This window comes from Elephantulus edwardii, unplaced genomic scaffold, assembly GCF_000299155.1.
Source record: "Elephantulus edwardii isolate Elephantulus edwardi_28Jun2011 unplaced genomic scaffold, EleEdw1.0 scaffold00059, whole genome shotgun sequence".
Lineage (NCBI taxonomy): Eukaryota > Metazoa > Chordata > Mammalia > Macroscelidea > Macroscelididae > Elephantulus > Elephantulus edwardii.
The window spans coordinates 15,287,868-15,306,915 of NW_006399809.1; the positions used below are offsets into that span (position 1 = coordinate 15,287,868).

General features: G+C 36.1%; 1 protein-coding gene across 4 annotated transcripts in view; it reads right to left on the minus strand.

Annotated features, from left to right (window-relative positions):
* BBS9 (Bardet-Biedl syndrome 9) overlaps window positions 1-19,048 on the minus strand; it is a 677,588-nt gene that overhangs the window by 519,006 nt on the left and 139,534 nt on the right. For all 4 annotated transcript variants that reach the window (XM_006887603.1, XM_006887602.1, XM_006887601.1 and 1 more), the window contains exons 5-7: window positions 13,476-13,650; window positions 6,377-6,461; window positions 237-420 (exon numbers count right to left, since the gene is read on the minus strand). In XM_006887603.1, the coding sequence (XP_006887665.1) occupies window positions 237-420; window positions 6,377-6,461; window positions 13,476-13,650 (444 nt within the window). The remainder of the gene's footprint in view (window positions 1-236; window positions 421-6,376; window positions 6,462-13,475; window positions 13,651-19,048) is intronic.

The following is a 19,048-nucleotide window of genomic DNA, read 5'->3' on the forward strand; positions in this document are numbered from 1 at the left end:
GCAACCCCTGTGGAAAGCAGTATGGCGCTTTCTCAAAAAGTTGCAAATAGAGATACCATTTGACCCCACAATACCACTACTGGGAATATACCCAGAAGAGACCATAACTGACACCCAAGCAGATATATGCACACCCATGTTTATTGCAGCTTTGGGGTTTTTTTTCTGATGGATGTAGCATAGCATGATGTGCATGTCCTTTACATACGGAAAACAAAAAACTTCTTTATACACACCTGAGCAATAAGGGAGAAAACAACTTGGGTTACAATCAAGTTTCTTCATGAACCGAATTTGTCCATTGTCCTTAAGGCAAAAAAAGTTTCTCTCACCAAGAACAAAAACAGAAGATGCTAACTGATTGAAAGAGACAATACATATATCAAGGGCTTGTTCTCCAATATTAAGAGTCCAATCCACCTGCAAAGCAAAACCCAAGATTAATTTAACTTTTAAAAACAGCATATCTCAGTCACATAAAAACAGTTAAGAAAGTGCTTTACCACAGAGCAGAAAAATAGAGTAGTATTCTCTTCATTTATTCTTTCTTCTTTCTTCCGGAGCCTTTTTTTCCCACCACATTCTTCAGTGAAGCTTTGACTATACGACTTTCTGAAATGGTTCGCTGTCAATCAATTCTATTTGATTCTATGGTACAATGACTCTATTCTTCTCACATCATTAAATATTTCCCCCATAGAATCCTTCAATATTGCAGCTCAAGGCTTGAACTTTTTTTCTTCAGTTCTTTCAGCTTGAGCAATACTGAGAGTATTCTTCACTTTTAGTTTTCTAACTCCAAGGCTTCATATATTTCATTATAATACTCTTCTTCATCTTTCATGTTGTCCTCTGAAATATTTTTTAATATCCTTATTTAATCATTTCTTCATTACAAGTTAGCTTCTGTACATTCAAGAGAAAATGTCAGTCTTCCTTACATCTATTTTGGTGTTTTCTTTCTTCTGAATAGCCTTTTGCAGTCTTTATGTATAATATCCTTGATGTTATCAAATAGCTTATCTGGGGTTTGGTCATTGTAGTGTTTAATAAATTAAATCTATTCTTGAGATGGTTTTAAAATTCAGGTGAGATAAATTCAAGATTTTATTTACTCTCATGTGGACTTTTTTTATTTTGTTCAACTTGCAAAGGAAAAATTTTTGGCTTGTTCCACAGTCAGAGAACTCTGGTGGCTTAGTGACAAGAAGCTGCACTGTAATCCTGCAGGCACGCAGTTCGAGACCACCAGCAGCTCCATAGGAGAAGGATGTTTAATTCCCTCACATGTGATTAATTGCCTCTGAAAACCTACCGGAGGGTCAGCTATCGGTCAGCTCCAACTCTCTGGTACACAACAACAACAACAACAACATTCCATAGTCAGTCCCTGGCTTTGTTCTGACTACTGAAATGCAGCTTCATCACTGTTTCTTTCTAAAATTACAGTCAATTTGGTTCCTGTGTGTCCCGGCAGGTGATACACATATCATATGTGTTATTATAGTTATTTTTTGCTTATTAATAGCATTTTCCATGAATAAATCACTGATTGCATAAGATTCTATCATGTGATCTCCAGCCTCATGACTGTTACCAAGGCCATATTTTCCAACAGCTAACCCTTCTTCATTTCCAACTTTTATATTCTACTCACCAGTTATTGTTACAGCACCTTGATTGCATGTTTGATCAATTTCTTACTACAGAAGCTGGTGAAAACCTTCCATTTCTTTATTTTTGGCTTTGGTGCTTGGTGTATACATTTGAGTAATAGTCATATTATCAGGTTTTCATTATATTCATGTGGAAATAACCATGTCTCTGACAGAAGTACATTTCAGAGAAGTTCTTGATAGGTCCTTTTTATGATGAATGCAGCATAACTTTTCCTCCATTTTCATTCCTGGCACAGCAGATCATATGATTGTTTGATTCACTTCACCCCATTGTTGTTGTTGTTCACCATCAAGTTGGAATCCTCCAGCAGGTTTCCAAATGTAGTAAGTCAATCACATAGGAGGAAACTGCTCATCCTAATGCCAAGTACATTGGACAGTGTTCTATTGCTATTCATAGATATTTTGAGGTCCCATTATTTCAGAACTAGGTAGTCAGTCAATCTTGTGTCCTAATCTATTTCAATCTGGAAGTTTCCATGAAACTTATCCTCCATCGGTGACCCTGCTGGTATATGAAACACTGCTGGCACAGCTTCCACCATCAAAGCAACATGCAAGCCACTGTATTATGGTAAACTGACAGATAAGTTTTGGATAGTTTATGTGCATATAAAATGAAAAGTTATAGCCACAATATCAGAAAAACTGGAAGGAGAGAAATGAAAGTATGTGAAATTATATCATATCACCTGAGAGCACACTGTCATTAATAAAAGCTATAAACACTAAAGAAACTAGAGGAATATTTTAAAAATAGTCAATTAACAAAAAAGGGATAAAATTACATTATACCAAATATTAATTTAAAATAAAGCAAGAAAAATTAAGAAAAGATAGGATACATAGAAAACAGATGGCCAGATGATAGCTTTCAATATGGATTAAGTTTAAACATCAAGAAAACAAAAATCTTCACACTGGACCTATAGGCAACATCATGATGATAGACTGAAATTGTCAATGAATTAATCTTACCTGGATCCACAATCAACATCCTTGGCACCAGCAGCCAAAAATTCAACAGACTTATTGTGGTGGAAAACAAAGTCTGTTTTCAAGTGTCAGAGACCTCTCCAAAGTACTGAGGGGTAATAAGGTCACTGTAAGTGTACCTGATTCAAGCCATAGTCTTTTCAATCACTTGTTATGTGTCTGGACAATGAATACGGTTGGCAGACTAAAACTGAATGCCTTTGTGTTGTGGTGTTGGAGAAGAATATTGAATATCCAATGGACTACGAAAAGAACAAACAGATAGTCTTGGAGAAGGTGCAGTCAGAGGGCTCTTTAGAAGAAAGGATAGTGACACTTTGTCTCACATACTTTGAGTATACTGCTAGAAGGGGTGTCCTTGGAAAGGGACCTCAAGCTAGATGAAAGCTCAGTAAAAGAGAGGAAGAACCTTAATGAAATGGATCAAAAATGCCTGCTTTAGAAATGCCAAATGAGTGTTCCCCTTTTGGTTTTCTAATTCTAGTTCTTCCCATATTTCTACTCTGCTTTGTCTTCTCAAATTGCCTTTTGAAATGTTCTGCTCATCTCTTACTTCCACATGTCTTTTGTTTTAGACTTACTACATTCCAGGGCAATTTTCAGAGTTTCTCCTGCCATCCATTTTTATATTTTCTTTCTCCCCTGTCTTTGTAATTATCTTTTACTTTCCACATCGATAATGTCCTTGACTTTATCCCACAACTAGTCTAGTCTTGTTATTATGTTCAATGCATCAAATCTATTCAGGAGATGGTTTTTAAATTGAAGTAGGATAGACTCAGGGCTGTGTTTGGTTTCTGTGGACTTATTTTCATCTTCTTCAGCTCCAGTCTGAACTTGCACATGGCTAATGAAATACCTCTTCCACAATCAGGCTGAGCCTTATTTTGACTACTAATCCTGAATTTTCTCCACCAGCTCTTTCCACAATTGTGGGTGATGCCCATGTGTCCAGTTGCCATTTATATTTCTTTAAAAATGTATTTGCACTAAATAAATAATTGGTTGTCTAAAATTCTATTGTTCTTTCTCATTTCTGTCACCAAGTACATATTTTCTAGCTAACAGTCCTTACTTGTGTCCAGCTTTCCAGGCACCAATTATTACTGATGCATCTTGTTTGTATGCTCAATCAAATTCACATTACAGATGCTCACTGTCATTGTTTTGTATTATACTGTCAAATTGGAACCAACTCATAATTGACCCTCCAGTGGATTTTTAGAGGCTGTAAATCACATGAGGAGGAGAGAGTCCATCTTTATCCTACGGAGTAGCTGGTAGATTCAAACCAACTGTCTTTAGGTTGGCAGGACAACTCCTTACCATTAAGCCACCAGCACTTTCTTGCAAAAGTTGACAGAAATCTTCAATTTCTTCATTTTTGGCTTTGGTATTTGGTATGTATATTTGAATAAAAGTTTTGCTAACAAATATTCTTTGTATGTGTATGGATAGTATCTTATCACTCACAAAACTTCAGGATAGTTTTGAATGATTTTAATTTTTTACAGTGAATGCAATGCCATTCCTTTTCATTTTTGTCATTCTGGCATAGTTAAACATAATGCTGTGATTCCAAATGGCCAAAACTAGTCCATCTCAGCTCACCAATGCCTATGATGCTGATCTTTATGCATTCCGTTTCATTTTTCTTACAACTTCCAATTTCCTTAACACATACTTTATATATTCCACATTCCAATCATTAAGGAATGTTTACAGTTATTCCTCATTTAGAATCTTGTACTATGAGCAAATGAATGTAACTGATACTATACTCAATTGTAATTGCCTTCAAAATATATTCTCAATGTGAGGTACAAAGTAATATCAACAAATAACTCCAAATGAATAGCTGAAGTATACTCCAAATAGAAGAAAAATCGTATATAGAAACCTAGTAGCAAGGAAAAACCATAATATTCAGAATAATCAGAATATACATATGACCAGAGTGCAGTATATAAGACACAAGCAAAAAACCAGCATCAAGAAGCATGCCAAAGTCAAGTTTATCACCATTATCACTGTCATCATTATCTAGGAATGTTGCAATGTGATATGCATCATTTACCTTTAATGCATCTTGTAAAGTAGGTATTATCCACATTTTGCAAGTGAGAAAAATGGTTTTTAGCAACGTAATTATTTCTGCTCAAAACAAGCCATTAATAAAGTTTGGATTCAAAGTCTGATTCTAAAGACTATGCTGTAACCATTATTACTATGGTGTCTCCTTAAACCTGTTATGTTTTAAATAAAACAGAAATTCTGAGAGCTCTGGTAGCCTAGTGGCAAGAAGCTGCACTGCAATCCCAGAGGCACATGGTTTGAATCCATCAGATGCTCTTCTGGAGAAGGGGGGACAATTTCCTCCTGTACCAGTCAGATCCAATTTGACACACACAAAACAATAAAATATTTTTTTTAATTTAAAAGAATAAAACATAAATTCTTCCTTGTCTGTCTTTGACATTTTTCCCTTTGCATTCTAAATTCTACATGTTTATTCATTAAGTTTCCTTTGTGTCTTTGGCAAATTTACTTCATTATTTCCATCATTAATTGTCAGTTTCTTCTATTTCTTTCTTTGCTATTTAAGCAGTTTCTCATAATCATCAATACCCTAGTTTCTAACCTGAGAAAATATAGTTTAAAATAATATTTTTAAAATAAAATTTTCATTTTATACTGGTTTACTTACAAAGTTCATATTATTTTTTAACTATTTTTTCCAAGTTCTAAAACTCTTACCTTTGTCTTTTTATCAATTCCATCTTTGTAGGCTATTAATTTTTTTTTCTCTTACATATATGTGACATACTCACTACTTCTTATTGTTGCTACATGTTCTGGGGTCAACTACTACTCATGGTGACCCTATGAACAATACATCACAAGCTTGCCCTGTTCTGTGCCATCCTCATGATATCATGCTTGAGCGAGCCCATTGTTAACAGTCACTACATCCATTTTATTGAGGGTTTTCTTCTTTTTCTCTGACTTAATCATATTTTCCAGCTTGTTATCTTTCCTCCCCACAGGCTTGCCCCTCCTGATAACATGCTCAACATATGTGAGACAAAGTTTCACCATCCTTGCCTCTAAGGAGCATTGTGGCTCCATGTCCTCCAGGTTGATTTGTTGATTCTTTAAGCATTTCATGGTATATTCGATATTTTTCACCAGCGTCACAATTCAAAGGTATTGATTCTTATTTGGTCCCCCTTATTCACAGTCAAATTTTTAGATGCATAGGAAGCAAATGAAAACACAGTGGCTTGGATCTCAGGTGCATGTTAGTCTTTAAATTGGCATCCTTGCTCTTTAGCACTTTGCTGAGGTCCTTGAAAGCAGATTTTCCCAGTGTTCACCAGTAGTAATGTTTGAAGGAAGGGATGCTCTTAATCTTTCATTTATTTTAAATGTGTTAGCTCACAATCACTTAAGTTATAAATTATGTGAGTACCTACAGTTCTACTGGTATAACTCTATATTCTCTTTAATATGACCAGGCATGTATCCTTATTGTTTGACAATATCTACTTAGTTCTCTAATCCCTGATATAGTAGCAGAATAGAGAAATGGTTGAAAAAATCTTTTTGTTTTATTTTCTCCTCAGGAATCGTAAACTAAACAAATGTCTGTGATTAGATTTGACATTACTAAAATTTTTATATATAAAGAAAGGTCTTACCACTAGTCTTTTTCCAGAACCAAGTTTTTGCTGTTCAGTTTCTTGCCTTTTATCTGCATCTGTTGCAAAAGCAAGTACTTGGTATCTGTTAGAAAAATGTGGAATAAATTATAAGTGCAATTGTTGGCTGATATAAATGTATATTTATATATATACACAGAGAGATAAAATTCATATATTAATATTAATAAATAGTTTATCTGGCATATGCAACAAATTCAACAATTAGAATTTTAGCTTACTGTAAGAATTTACAGCTTCTATTTTAATAATAAAATTTAGCTCAAGTAAGTCTTAATAATAGTTCCTTATATTGCTTAACCTAGAAATTATTAACATAACTGATAAAGTTTAATATCCAATAACTAAAGGTAAACTATTACAATAATAATCTTAATTTAACTTCAGGCTAATAGGTTCCTAATTGATTCAATTCTTTTTTTTTTTTAGTCAAAACACTATGCACTGCTCTCCCATAGCTATGACAAAAAATAATGAACAGATATATTAAAAAATTTTATATTGCCTAAGAAAAGAATGCCAGATAGCACAAAATCCAGAGAACCACATAAATGATGGCAATGTGAAATATCTAAACAAGCAGTGAAATGCAGTTATATTTGAATGTCTAACACCAACTACAAAAATCATACTTTTCTATTTAAAACACTTAGAAAAACATTCAATTTTGTTTGACATAAAATGACCATAAATTATTATAGACTTTCCAAAATACTCATGGAAACCAGTCTCACTATTAATTTGAAAACCTATCTCAATTTCACTCATTCACTAACCTGGCATCCTTGAGGGTCTAACATAAGCACTGACAATAGTTGTGGGGGGAGGCGGCAACTCCTCCATGATCTACACTCCTCAGGAGCTCCCAAACCAGTTCTGACATTAATTTTTAAACACAACAGTGTAATTCAGAGGGCACTTTACCAGATGAGGGGATAGAGAGGCATTACTAGGTTGCCTTTGAGTAGTACAAATTGCTAACAGGCTTGGTTGCCAAAGGCTGGCAGTGAGAATCCACTCAGAGACACTTCAGAAGAAAAGCTGGAAAATCAGCCATTGAAAATGCAGAGGCATGTAACTCTAAGTCGGACAAAACGAGATCACCAGTATGCCAATACATATTTCACAGCATCTGATTTCAGGGTTTTTGCTTTACTTTAAAGTAGCTAATACCAAAGGAACAGAGTGGCAGAAATAACTGGGATGGAGGAGATATGCTCTTGGTCTATTCTCAAGAAAAGAAAGCCAGATTTAAAAAAAAAAAAATTAGGTAAGATTTTATTTTAATGGTGATTTTAACAAATATTCACAGAGAAATTAGATTTTCATTCATTCATTGTTGCATGTTTTACCCCCTATCTCTCCCTTCCTCCTGACCCAGTTCACCTTTTATGGGTTGTTTGTTGTGTGTTTTTTTTAATATTCATTCATTGTTGCACAATTATCTACTGCTCCCCTACCCTTAGTTCTCTTTGAAATGATATATCTCATATTCTGGGCTTTTGTCATACTTACAACGCCTAATCAAACATTCATTTTAGACTATCTTTCATCTGTTCCAATGCAATGGTCATTATCTATCCACTCTTATCCTATTCTCTTCCCAACCCCCCCATGTCAGACCTGCTTTATAATAGTAGAGCTATGCAGTATTTGTCCTTTTGTGACTGACTTCCCGATTTTAAATAATGAATGAGATCTTGGTGGTAAGGAGGGAGAAAGAGGTACAGGAAAAGCAAACAGCACTTGTAAGGGAAGCATGAAAGGCCAGGACAGAAGTGGGGGGAGAGATGACTAGCAAGGGAGAAGATGAGGCATGGGAAATGACATGAAAAGGTAGGAAGGTGAAGATGTCAAACAGCCTTGTAAATCTACAAAAAAATTCTACAGACAGCTGCAGCAATTGTCTCAACACTATCTGAGGCTGGCCATCAAGGTCTCAAAGTCTCCCCAAGTGCCAAAGAATTAGGCCTCAAATTACAATCTTCAGATTGCGTTATTTTTTCCATTTCCAGTGCATAGTAGCAGAGTGAACATGCACTGGTGGCTAGAACATCAGCCCAGAGCTGGTTCTTCTGTGGATCTAACTTCAAACAGATAATGACATAGGTGGTTCATTTCCTGCAGACACCAACTCACTGGAGGATGATACAAAGATGAATGAGATCATTGCAAATGTTCATGGCTTTCTGGCTTGCTTCAGCTTCTTATGTAACTCCAATAAGTTACTATTTCATCTCAGGAATAAGAGAGCCCCTAACGTGGCCTCATTAACATCAAAACACCAGGCAGATAGATACACAGCCAAACCTGGCTCCTGATTTCCAAATCCAGATCATTTCTTTTTCTGGAAGACAGCTCAGAAGAGTTATTTATTACTTTGACATAACTGACAGTGAATTTAGGTACAACAAACTTAAAATAGTATCTTTTTTCTGGTTCTCCCTTCACTCTGCTTACCTATGACTAATAATGTACATGAAAGTCTATATCCAAAATCCAACAATTTCAAGCAGACTTGGAAAATCTGAAATAAAGAAAACACTAGGATCTTTTCCCCCCTCCTTAAGTCATTTAGGTGTTCAGCAATATAAGCTAATGAAAGAATCAAATTCCCTCTTGAGATTGCTGAAAGAATAATCAGGCTTACTGTAATAAGAATGTATGAACGTGTGTCATGGGTGCTTCTCAGACAGAAGTGTACTAATCACACATACAGCAAGTGAACAGTGGTGCCTATTGACCCAAATGTTTAAAACCACAGGTCCTATGGCGCACCAATGACAAATCATACCATATAATTTAGTGCTCTTCCATATCACATCATAAAAATAGCACCAAATGATTAAAATATGGGTTGAGGTGCCACAGAGCACAAAAGTAAACCCTCTAAAGTCGTTTATTTTCAAAGGAAACAGAGTTGTCACTTCAATGGGGTACCAGGAGATTTGGAAACATTGATATTTAACCTGGAGAACTTTACTAGAAAAATGGACATCTAGAGACGAAGCATTACCATGTTCATTTCAACCACAGCTAAAATGTTTTTGAGCACCCACAAGGGATGCATTGTCACTGAAGGATGTCGCAATAAAATAGACATTTTTCCTCACAAACTCCCCAGTCCTTCAGCAAGTTCTTATTACGGACTATCTACAGTAGTAAGCACTTTTGTGGATTTAAAAAAAAATAAATAAATCTCTACCCGTACGGAGCAATTAGAAAACTCAAGGGAAAAGGTGGACAAATACTTAACCATAAGAGAAAATGTGAATAGTACAATGAGCAGCACAGCAAACTCACTCTTCAACTGAAGACAGAAAAGATATTACGTACAGCCACACCAGAGAATAACTGAAGGGAAGAAGGGCATAGTCGAACATCGTTTTCACGTGCAGAAAAGGAGGGAATAATATTGCAAACACAAGGTACAGTATGAGTAAGAGAAAGACAGAAAAGCCTTTAAAATATATGGAGAACACCAAATATTTTTATGTGGCCAGAAGAATAAGACTTGTAACAAATACAGTCTTTAAAAAAAACCCACAAAAATCCTTACCAATTAATTTGAACAAGTAATGTATTGAAATCTAATTCAGGGGTACAGAAAAGGGGTACAGAATAGGAGAGACAATAAAGCGGTCACCAATCAACTTCTTCAAGCGGCCTTAAAAAACTCCTAATTTCTAGATCCTCTCTAGGTCCCACATTGCTTGAAGATTGCTAGAGGACATGAGACAGGCTTTATATGAAGGTCCTTATCCAAGACCTTGCATAAGAGTGTGGCACAGAGAAGCCTCTTGAAAAACATCTGTACAATAAATTATTAAAAGAATAGATAAATTAACTACATTATTCAGCATTTTAGACCAATGGGTTCTCAGGAACTTTATATTACCAGACATTTCAGTACGATAAAAGAAGGCAACATATAAGTATGTGCAAATAGCTTGCTGGTTACTATAGCATCAATTCCAACTCATTGCGTATATCCAGGAGATGAAGACAGGATGATCGTTGAACTAGTTACTTATTTTAAAGTTTACATTACATTGCCTTCCATGGTATAAAAGCCAGTTACTTTAAAAGTATCTTCTGAATCTGAAATTCCACATTACAGAGGTAACACAGACCATGATTATAAAAGGCACTGAACAACACAAGCTCTAGATTGCTTTTGATGTGCAACAATATTTATTCTGGCTTACAAAAAGTATTTAAAGGATGTACAGGAGAAGAGCTCTTTAACATCTAGATTTCAGGTCAGATAACCAGAAATCCAACTGAAAAAATAAAAGAGGTGAAGCAATAGGAAGAGAGAGCAAAGGCTGAATAAGAAAATTAAAGGTAGAAAGGAGGATTTACTGACTAACACTAACCAAAAAGAAAATGAAAATAGATGATTCAAACTTTGGACACCAATGGCCAAGGATATGTTGGTATCAAAGAGTCTCCTTGGGGGGGGGGGGTCGTGGAGGCGTTAGGAGAGATGCAGGGAAAAACAATTCCTTTACTTAAAAAGCAACAAAAGTGTGACCCTGCATTTGGATTGCCTGGAGTGTGTGTTTACAATGACAATTTGTCATTCTTATTGTTAAATCTATTCAATAAAACTTTGTTGGAGATCTGGACATTTTATATAAGGTGATTGACTGTAATTGATCTGATGTAAAAATAATTAAATACTAATATCCAAAATGAAAATTTATTACTTCTTCTAGGTTTATTCTATTAACTGATTATAGATGGATTTAACCAAACTTCAGAAGAATAAAATTACATTTTTCTTGCTTTCTCCCATCCTGAACTACACCAGTAATTATCATTTAATAATCTATTAAACTTGAAAGCATATATAAATACAACATAGTTTTTAATATTTTAAATCCTCTTGACTGTCATCATTTTGTAATGGTCACATATTCCACGCATTTTACCATTTTAAAAGAACCACACAATGGATAAAGGGTGTATTTTTTAGGTCTAAACGGAGATGAATTTAAGAGACTGCTATGTTGGAGAATTAACACAGTTAAAACAATGTGGGCTTCTGTGAGATCAAATTCACACATTAAGGAAACCTTCAGACAGCTTCTTCATCGAATCACAGCTGGAGTTAATACCAAATTAATTCCAACACACATATTTCAAAGAGTAAGTAATGGAGCATTCAAGTCTTTGTATTGTGACCCCTTGGGCAGTACTGCCAATATCACTATTTGGCAGGAGGTAAGACACAGCACTGTGTGGAAAACTGAAAAGCAGATCCCAATACTGTTAAAGTTTTGGCAGGCAAGCATATTCCCTACACTATCTTCTTTTCCAAACTTTCAAAACAAATACAATATTTTATCTATTACCAGTAGCAATGTCACAACTCATTTATCTCTGAACAAAAAAGAACTGTTAGGGTCACAAAAGGAATATGACATGATATCCCACTACTAATATCAGTTAACATCTCTTCAGCCATTAATAGTTAGTTGCTTATTTCAGGTAATTGCTTAGATGCCTTGACAGTAATTTTCAAAAGACACACTGGCACTTCTTGTTGTTGTTGTTGTTGTTATTAGGTGTCTTTGAGTAAAGTATGACTCGTAGCAACCCAATGAACATCAGATCTGAACACCAAGGGGAGAAGGAAAAATGGCAGTAACTTGTTTTGTATCCAATATCGGAAATAGAAGATAAAAACTTACAGCTATTGCCTGATGAATTTCTATTTTCTTCCTGCTTTCAGAGAAATCATGTGGCCAGAAATAATACTGAAAAACTGTAATTATGTGTTACTTAAAAGTTTAAACAACAATAAAATTACTGAATATATTGAAATCTCCCAAGTCTATTGCTTCACTCGGCATCAATTTTTATTTTATTTTCCCTATTCTCTCATCGAAAACCAACAAAAACAAAGTCCTTTTAAAAATCAAATCCCTATATATACATTGAAATTTAGTTAATGGGCAGGAAAAGAGAGCTCTTTCAAATACAATTCACCAAGATCAATAAGAATTTACAACAAAAAAATAAACAATTTTGAAAGGATCAATTTTACTCTTTATCTCTGCTGTGAAAAGTATTATATTTTAGGGCATTATTTTTATCATGGGAGTATACAATGAGGGTTGCAGAGTGGATTATATTTTGGGGTAGGGGGTGGGGTTTGGGGAGGTACGGGGGGGGGGGGATTGTGTACCAATGAGGGAATTTTCTCTTTAAAAGCTAATTAGCATTCACAGCAACACATTGTATTTCTTGCTAGTAGTTTTCCTATGCCTCATACATTCTTTTCATTTTAAAATCATTCATCTGTCCTTTTCTTTCTGAGTTCTCTCACTAAGTATTGTGTTTTACTGTTTATGATATTAGGGAGCAAATTCACTAGTTACTTAGCATCTTCTTTAGGCTAGCCCTTTAGGATATATTATCTCATTTAATCCAAGACATATAAATGAGATGTATTATCTCATTTAATTCAAAACAGACATCATTATCACAATTTATCCCGAGTGCTTGGGTAATGAAATTATTAGTACATGGCTACTATTTCAAAGATTGGTGGTTCAAATCCATTCAGAGCCACTTTGAAAGAATCAACTTCATATCAACTGATTTGAGTTTTGTTGTGTTTTGTTTGTTTATTGTACAGGCAAGATGCAGAAAATAACCATTACCCAGCTCTTAGTACAAAAAGAGAATGCTAACACAGACTGCCTCTCTCAAAAACCCTTCTCTTCTCAAATTACAGTATACTCTTTCAAATATTTTTGATACATTAATGATATAACCACAATTATATTTTCTCAAAGAAACTAGTATTTTATTAATTCATGATATTCAAGTTCTTTATGGAAAAGAATGATTCCAAGAGATGGAGACAAAACCACCCCAGAGGGTTCCCAAAGCTGTAAATCTTCATGGAAGCACACTACCACATCTCTCTTTCATGGAGCAGCTGATGACTTTGAACCATCAACCTTTTGGTTAGCATCCAAACACCAGGATCTAGGGCTGCCATTGAATTAGCAACACACACCAAATCTCACAATGACTCCAAAGACTTAACATCCAAACTTACTTGTAACTTTCCACTTGTCGACAGGAGGAGACAGTAATGAAGGAATCCGTGCGAGAACTGTAAGCAAGTGGTCCAGGCAGAAGGGATCCAGGCAGAAATCTCCCAAAAGCATAGCTTTCCTGCTCAAACACCATAAGCATCCCATCTATGGACTGTATACAAATTAAGTCTCGGCCTAAGGGAAAATTAGAGGAAATGAAAGTACATCATTTCATCAAAATTTTAATTTATCACCACTTAAATAATTGTTATTTCTCCTAAAGAGGAACATGAATAGTTTAAACTGTAAATTATAAACTGATAAAACTATGACATGATTATATACCAGGATATATGTATATCTCAATTTTTGGTTTACACAAAAAAATTATTTAGCTTAGCTTCCATAAAAAGAACTAATATTCTCATTTGTATACATGAATAAGGATACTCATGATTGAAAAATTTTTAAAAAGAAAACATACTGAAATAAGGTTTTCCAAAAAAATTAAAACATACTGAGATTATAACTACAACCTATACCAGCTCATCACTGATATGATAGGTTTATCACTTAAGAGTCTTGAATACTGTCTTATACATTCACTAAATATACTCTCCACTTTTCTAATTTGCTTTCTTTCCTTTGGCTTGAGAAACAGGCAATAATTACTATCATAATAATGTTCTAAATTATTGTGTGATTTATACTTATTATACAATGTTAGGGATTTTTACACCACCACTGGGCCAAATGGCAGCATCAAGATGGATGGTGAAGAGATTGAGATTGTTCACAGCTTTAGTTTGCTTGGCTCCACAGTCAACACTCTTGGCACCAGTAGCCAGGAAATTAAAAGGCACATTGCCATGGGAAACTCAGCTGTTAGGGACCTCTCCAAAGTACTGAAGAGCAATGGTGTCTCTCTGGAGACTAAGGTGCATCTGATACAGGCCATGGTCTTTGCTATCACTTGTTATGCATCAGAGAGTTGGACAATGACCAAGGAGGATAGAAGGAGAATTGATGTCTTTCAGCTGTGGTGCTGGAGAAGAGTATTGAGAATACCATGGACTGCTGGGAAAACAAACAGATTCATCCTGAAAAGGGTTAAACCGGGCAGCTCCCTAGAGGCAAGGATTCTGAGGCTCTGTCTAACATACTTTGGACATGTTGTAAGGAGAAACCAGTCCTTGGAGAGGGACATCATGGGAGAGGGACCTTGGGAGGGTGGAGGGACAGGACAGGAAGGTCCTCTATGAGGTGGATTGATTCAGTGACTGGGGCAATCAGGATGGGAGTATCAGAGACAATGCGATTGGAAAGAGCAGCGTTTAGTGCTGTTGTACATAGGGTTGCTATAAGTCGCAAGTGACTCGACGGCAAATAACAACACCACCACCTGTAATTTTGGAGGTAATTTTACAAATATACTCCTTTTATCAATGAGGAAGTTAATGTTTCAATGTAACAGCAATTTTTTACTGAAAATATTATTAGAACTATAGAATCTTATGTGTAAAAAAGTTTTTACAATCGTCTCTCTAAAGACTTTGTTACTTCTATTTTGACTACTTAGGAACAGTTTTCCTTAACTTTCTGATCTTTGATGGTATGCAGGTTACTGGAGTCGCCTGACTAGGTGAAGTGCTTATTGTCTAAGTGTATGGATACACACATATACTCCCCACACACTTAATAACAGGCATAATAACACATATGTTTTGAAACCTTTACTAACAATCAGTTGATATCGAGCTGATGGCTCATGGTGAACCCATGTGCGTCAAGATAGAACTGTGTTCACTGAATAGGATTTTCAGCTGCTGAGATTTAAAAAAAAAAAAGGTACATTATCAGAACTTTCTCCCAATGCATCTCTGGTTGGACTGAAAGATTCAACTTTGGTTAGCTTCCAGGAGCATTAACCATTTATACTACACATTCATTTGGTAGCATATAAGTAGTGTTAGATTAAACATTAGTAACTTTGAAAATAGGCACAAAAATACCTACCATGTAAATGAAGTGACTGAAAAACCATGGCTTCGATCAAGTGCACCTTAGTTTTTAAACTGACACCCTTGTTTTCTAGCACCTTAACGTGGTCCTTGACAGCAAATTTGAACAGTGCAGCATGTCTTTGATTCTTGACTGCTACTACCAGGCATGTCGCCTGTTGATCCAAGCAAAATTAAATCGTTGACAACTTAAATCTTTCCTCCAGCTATCGTGATTTTGTTTGTTGGTGGACTATTCATTGGGTGTTACACTGAATAACCCAAAGGTCAAGCCTCTCTGGTTATTCAAATTCCTCAGCAGCTTCTCAGGAGAATGATGAGCAAACTTCTCCCAGGTGATTTACAGTCTGGGAAACCCAACAGAGGGTCAGTTATTAATCACTTCCAACTTGATGACAATGAGTTCGACATATGCCAGGAGTAGAGTCCAGAAATTCTACAGTTGTTTTGTTCTGGGTTTCCTGCCTCCAACCCCTGGGATCCTCATACTTGTTCTACAATAATGGTCTTACAGAGTATTTGTCCTTATGGGACTGAGTTGGTTCACTCAACATAATGCTGAGTGCTCTCCAGTCCCTCCTAAGTTAGGTAGTAATTTACAAAATCATTGCTTCTGACTGCTACGTGGTACTCCATTGTGTGAATGTCCCATAACGTCTCAAGCTATTGTATTGTGTTTGGACATCTGGGCTGTTTCCATGTTCCTGTGGTGGTGAATAACATTGCTAAGTACATTGGTGTACAAGTCTCCAAGCAGAATAGCCGGATCATATGGAATGGCTATGTTCAACTTTTTGATGCAGTGCCAAACTGTCTTCCAGAGTGGTTACACCATTTTACAATCGCACCAACAATATGTAAGAGTTCCTATCTTGCCACATCCTCTCCAAAATTTATTACTTGCTGTCCTGTTAAACTTTGCTACTGGAGTAAGATGGTATCTCATTGTGGTTTTCACTTTCATCTCTCTTGTTGCCTGTGACTTGGAGCAAGAAATTCTAGATTTGGGGGAGCTCTAGTGGCCTAGTGACAAGAAGCTGCACTGCAATCCCAGACGTGTGCAGTTCAAATGCACCAGATACTCTGCTGGTGAAGGAGGGACAATCTCTTCCTCTACCAGTCAGATCTGATTTGACGGTACACACAAAAAAAAAATAATAAAATTTTTTAAAATAATAAAATAAAAAAGAAATTCTAGGTTTTAACAAATTCCTAAGGATATTCTATGTGTGCTAACGTTTGAGAATCACTGCCTTAGCAAAATACTACAAAGAATTAGGGCTGGAAGAAAATTTGGGTCTTTAGTGTGGCGTACAAGGTCTTATGTCTTGAAACTAACAATATAGAGAAGAATCCTGACAACTCTTTTACAATATTTAAGCAGGTTGCATACAGATCCAGATAATCTGGATTTGATGTTCAGCTCTAGCAACTATTAGCTTTACTAGCTTGAGTTTCCCTATTTATTTTTTGTAAGAGTCAAGCTGTGGTGTTTATTACTCAAAATTGTTTTCTTACCATTGACTCAAATTCTGCCATATGAATAGAGAGGATCATACAATAGGAAATGTTAGTCTATCCACAAGAGGATTCGCTAGTCTTTCTATACCTTTAGGTTTGGAGTGGTTTCAGTAGCAGAAATTGGGAATCTCAATCAACACCAAAAAGAAAAAAGAAGCAATATGCATACTTCAGGGCCAAAAATTCCTACATTAGTCAGACTGAGGCTTACAAGAGCAGCAACAGCAGACTTATCAGAGAACCAGAGACCAACCTGAAACAGAGCCAGAGGCCTTTACCCAAGCTCGCTAGAGGACTGAGGAAAGACACCATAACTGAGAACTAAGGGAACTGTGTGACATTGTGTTAGTAACCTAAGTCATGAAATTGAAAGTCAAAGGGCCTATGACCACACCTGAACAGCTGTCTAAACTGAGGGATTACATCCTACTGTCAACCTGAATTATAGTCTGTTAACTTACCTAATAAATTTCCTAACTGTATGTTTCTGTGAAGTCTGTGTAGCTATTGAAATTAATTTTGCACCCAATAGAGGAGGAGTAAGACAGATGCTGGAATTAACAGAAGTAGATACAGGAGCATGGGGGAACACGTCTGACCTTATAGGACTTAGTTTCATACTGTGGATGTTGTTAATGGGGACAGTTCTCTTCTGTGGAGTTAGTAGAAGCCAGATTTAGTTGTCTCCATGCTGCCCTTGTTCTTTTTACATAAGAGATGTGTAGAAATTGGATATACCAGGTAGTAAAATACATTATTCTTTTTCTAATTATTTTCTAAACCTCATATCTCATGTTGAATTCGTGTTAGTCTATTGTTTCTAAAGTACACCATGATGAATATGCCTCCTTGCTTTTGCTTATAGTACTTTCCTTCCCTAAAAAAAAAGAACTACCTCCCTTTTTTATCTCCATCTCACATACTGTGGGCAAGTGGCCAGAAAGGACTGGTCCTTGGAGAAGGACATCATCTCAGAAAGGTAGAGGAATAGCAGAGGAGAGGAAGACCCCAGATAAGATGGATTGATACAGTAACTGAGGCAAAGGGGATAGGTGCATCAGAGTCAGTGCGATGGGCTCAGGACATGGCAGGGTTCAGAACTGGTGTACATAGAGTCACTATGAGTTGCAGGCAATTCAATGCACACAACAATAACAATACAGTGTACCTTTGCTGTCTGCTTCTTTATCATTCATACCCCTTTTCTACCATCCTTAGACCTAAGGTTTGAGTGAAAGTGGTCCATTCTAAGGTAAGGGGCAGATCAGTACTTAAATAAACCATTTAATATCCTAGTTACCCCAATGAATGCTACAAGGAAAGGTTTTACTACAGCCAAAGAGAGAAACTGAATATCTAGACTGATGTGAGAACAAGGAACTTTTTTGTCTTCCTTTCAATGTCATAAGAGTAACAAATGTCACTATAATGTGTCTAGAGCCACTGCTAAGAGGGGATTATGGAAGATATGGTCTGAGCCGTACCTTTGCTTATAGTATAGAGCTAATTCTACTTCTGAGTTTTGCCACTAATGTATTACTAGAGACACACGAGTTAGGTTCTCCATCCTTCCACCCCTCTTCAAAATAAGGTTGAATCAAGTGAATCAATCATATGTTTCCTCTAAGTATCATCACTAGCTGCTGCCCACTTCTCTCTAGAAGCTTCCTCTTCTGCCTCCAATTACCCTCATTCTGTTCCATAAAGGCTCATCCTTAATTCCATCTTAGAACTCATCATTATTTACTGAGATGATCTGCTCGTGAGTCTTGTTTGCCCAAAATTAAACTCAAAGGAATAACACCTTACTGATTGTTGTAAATGTAACAGATATGGGCTGCTTGGTATATAAGAGACACATAAAAAAGGTCTGCCAAACTGAAATAAGCTAAGCAAAATAATTTCTTCATCTGCAGCTTAAATTGGCTGAGAGGGGTTTTTTCCAAGTATTTCACACTGCATTTGAGGAACACACACAAAAAGGCTTTATCTACTGTAATCCTGGCTGCTGACGTTTAGAGAGAAATGCAGGGAACAATCCAAAACATTAC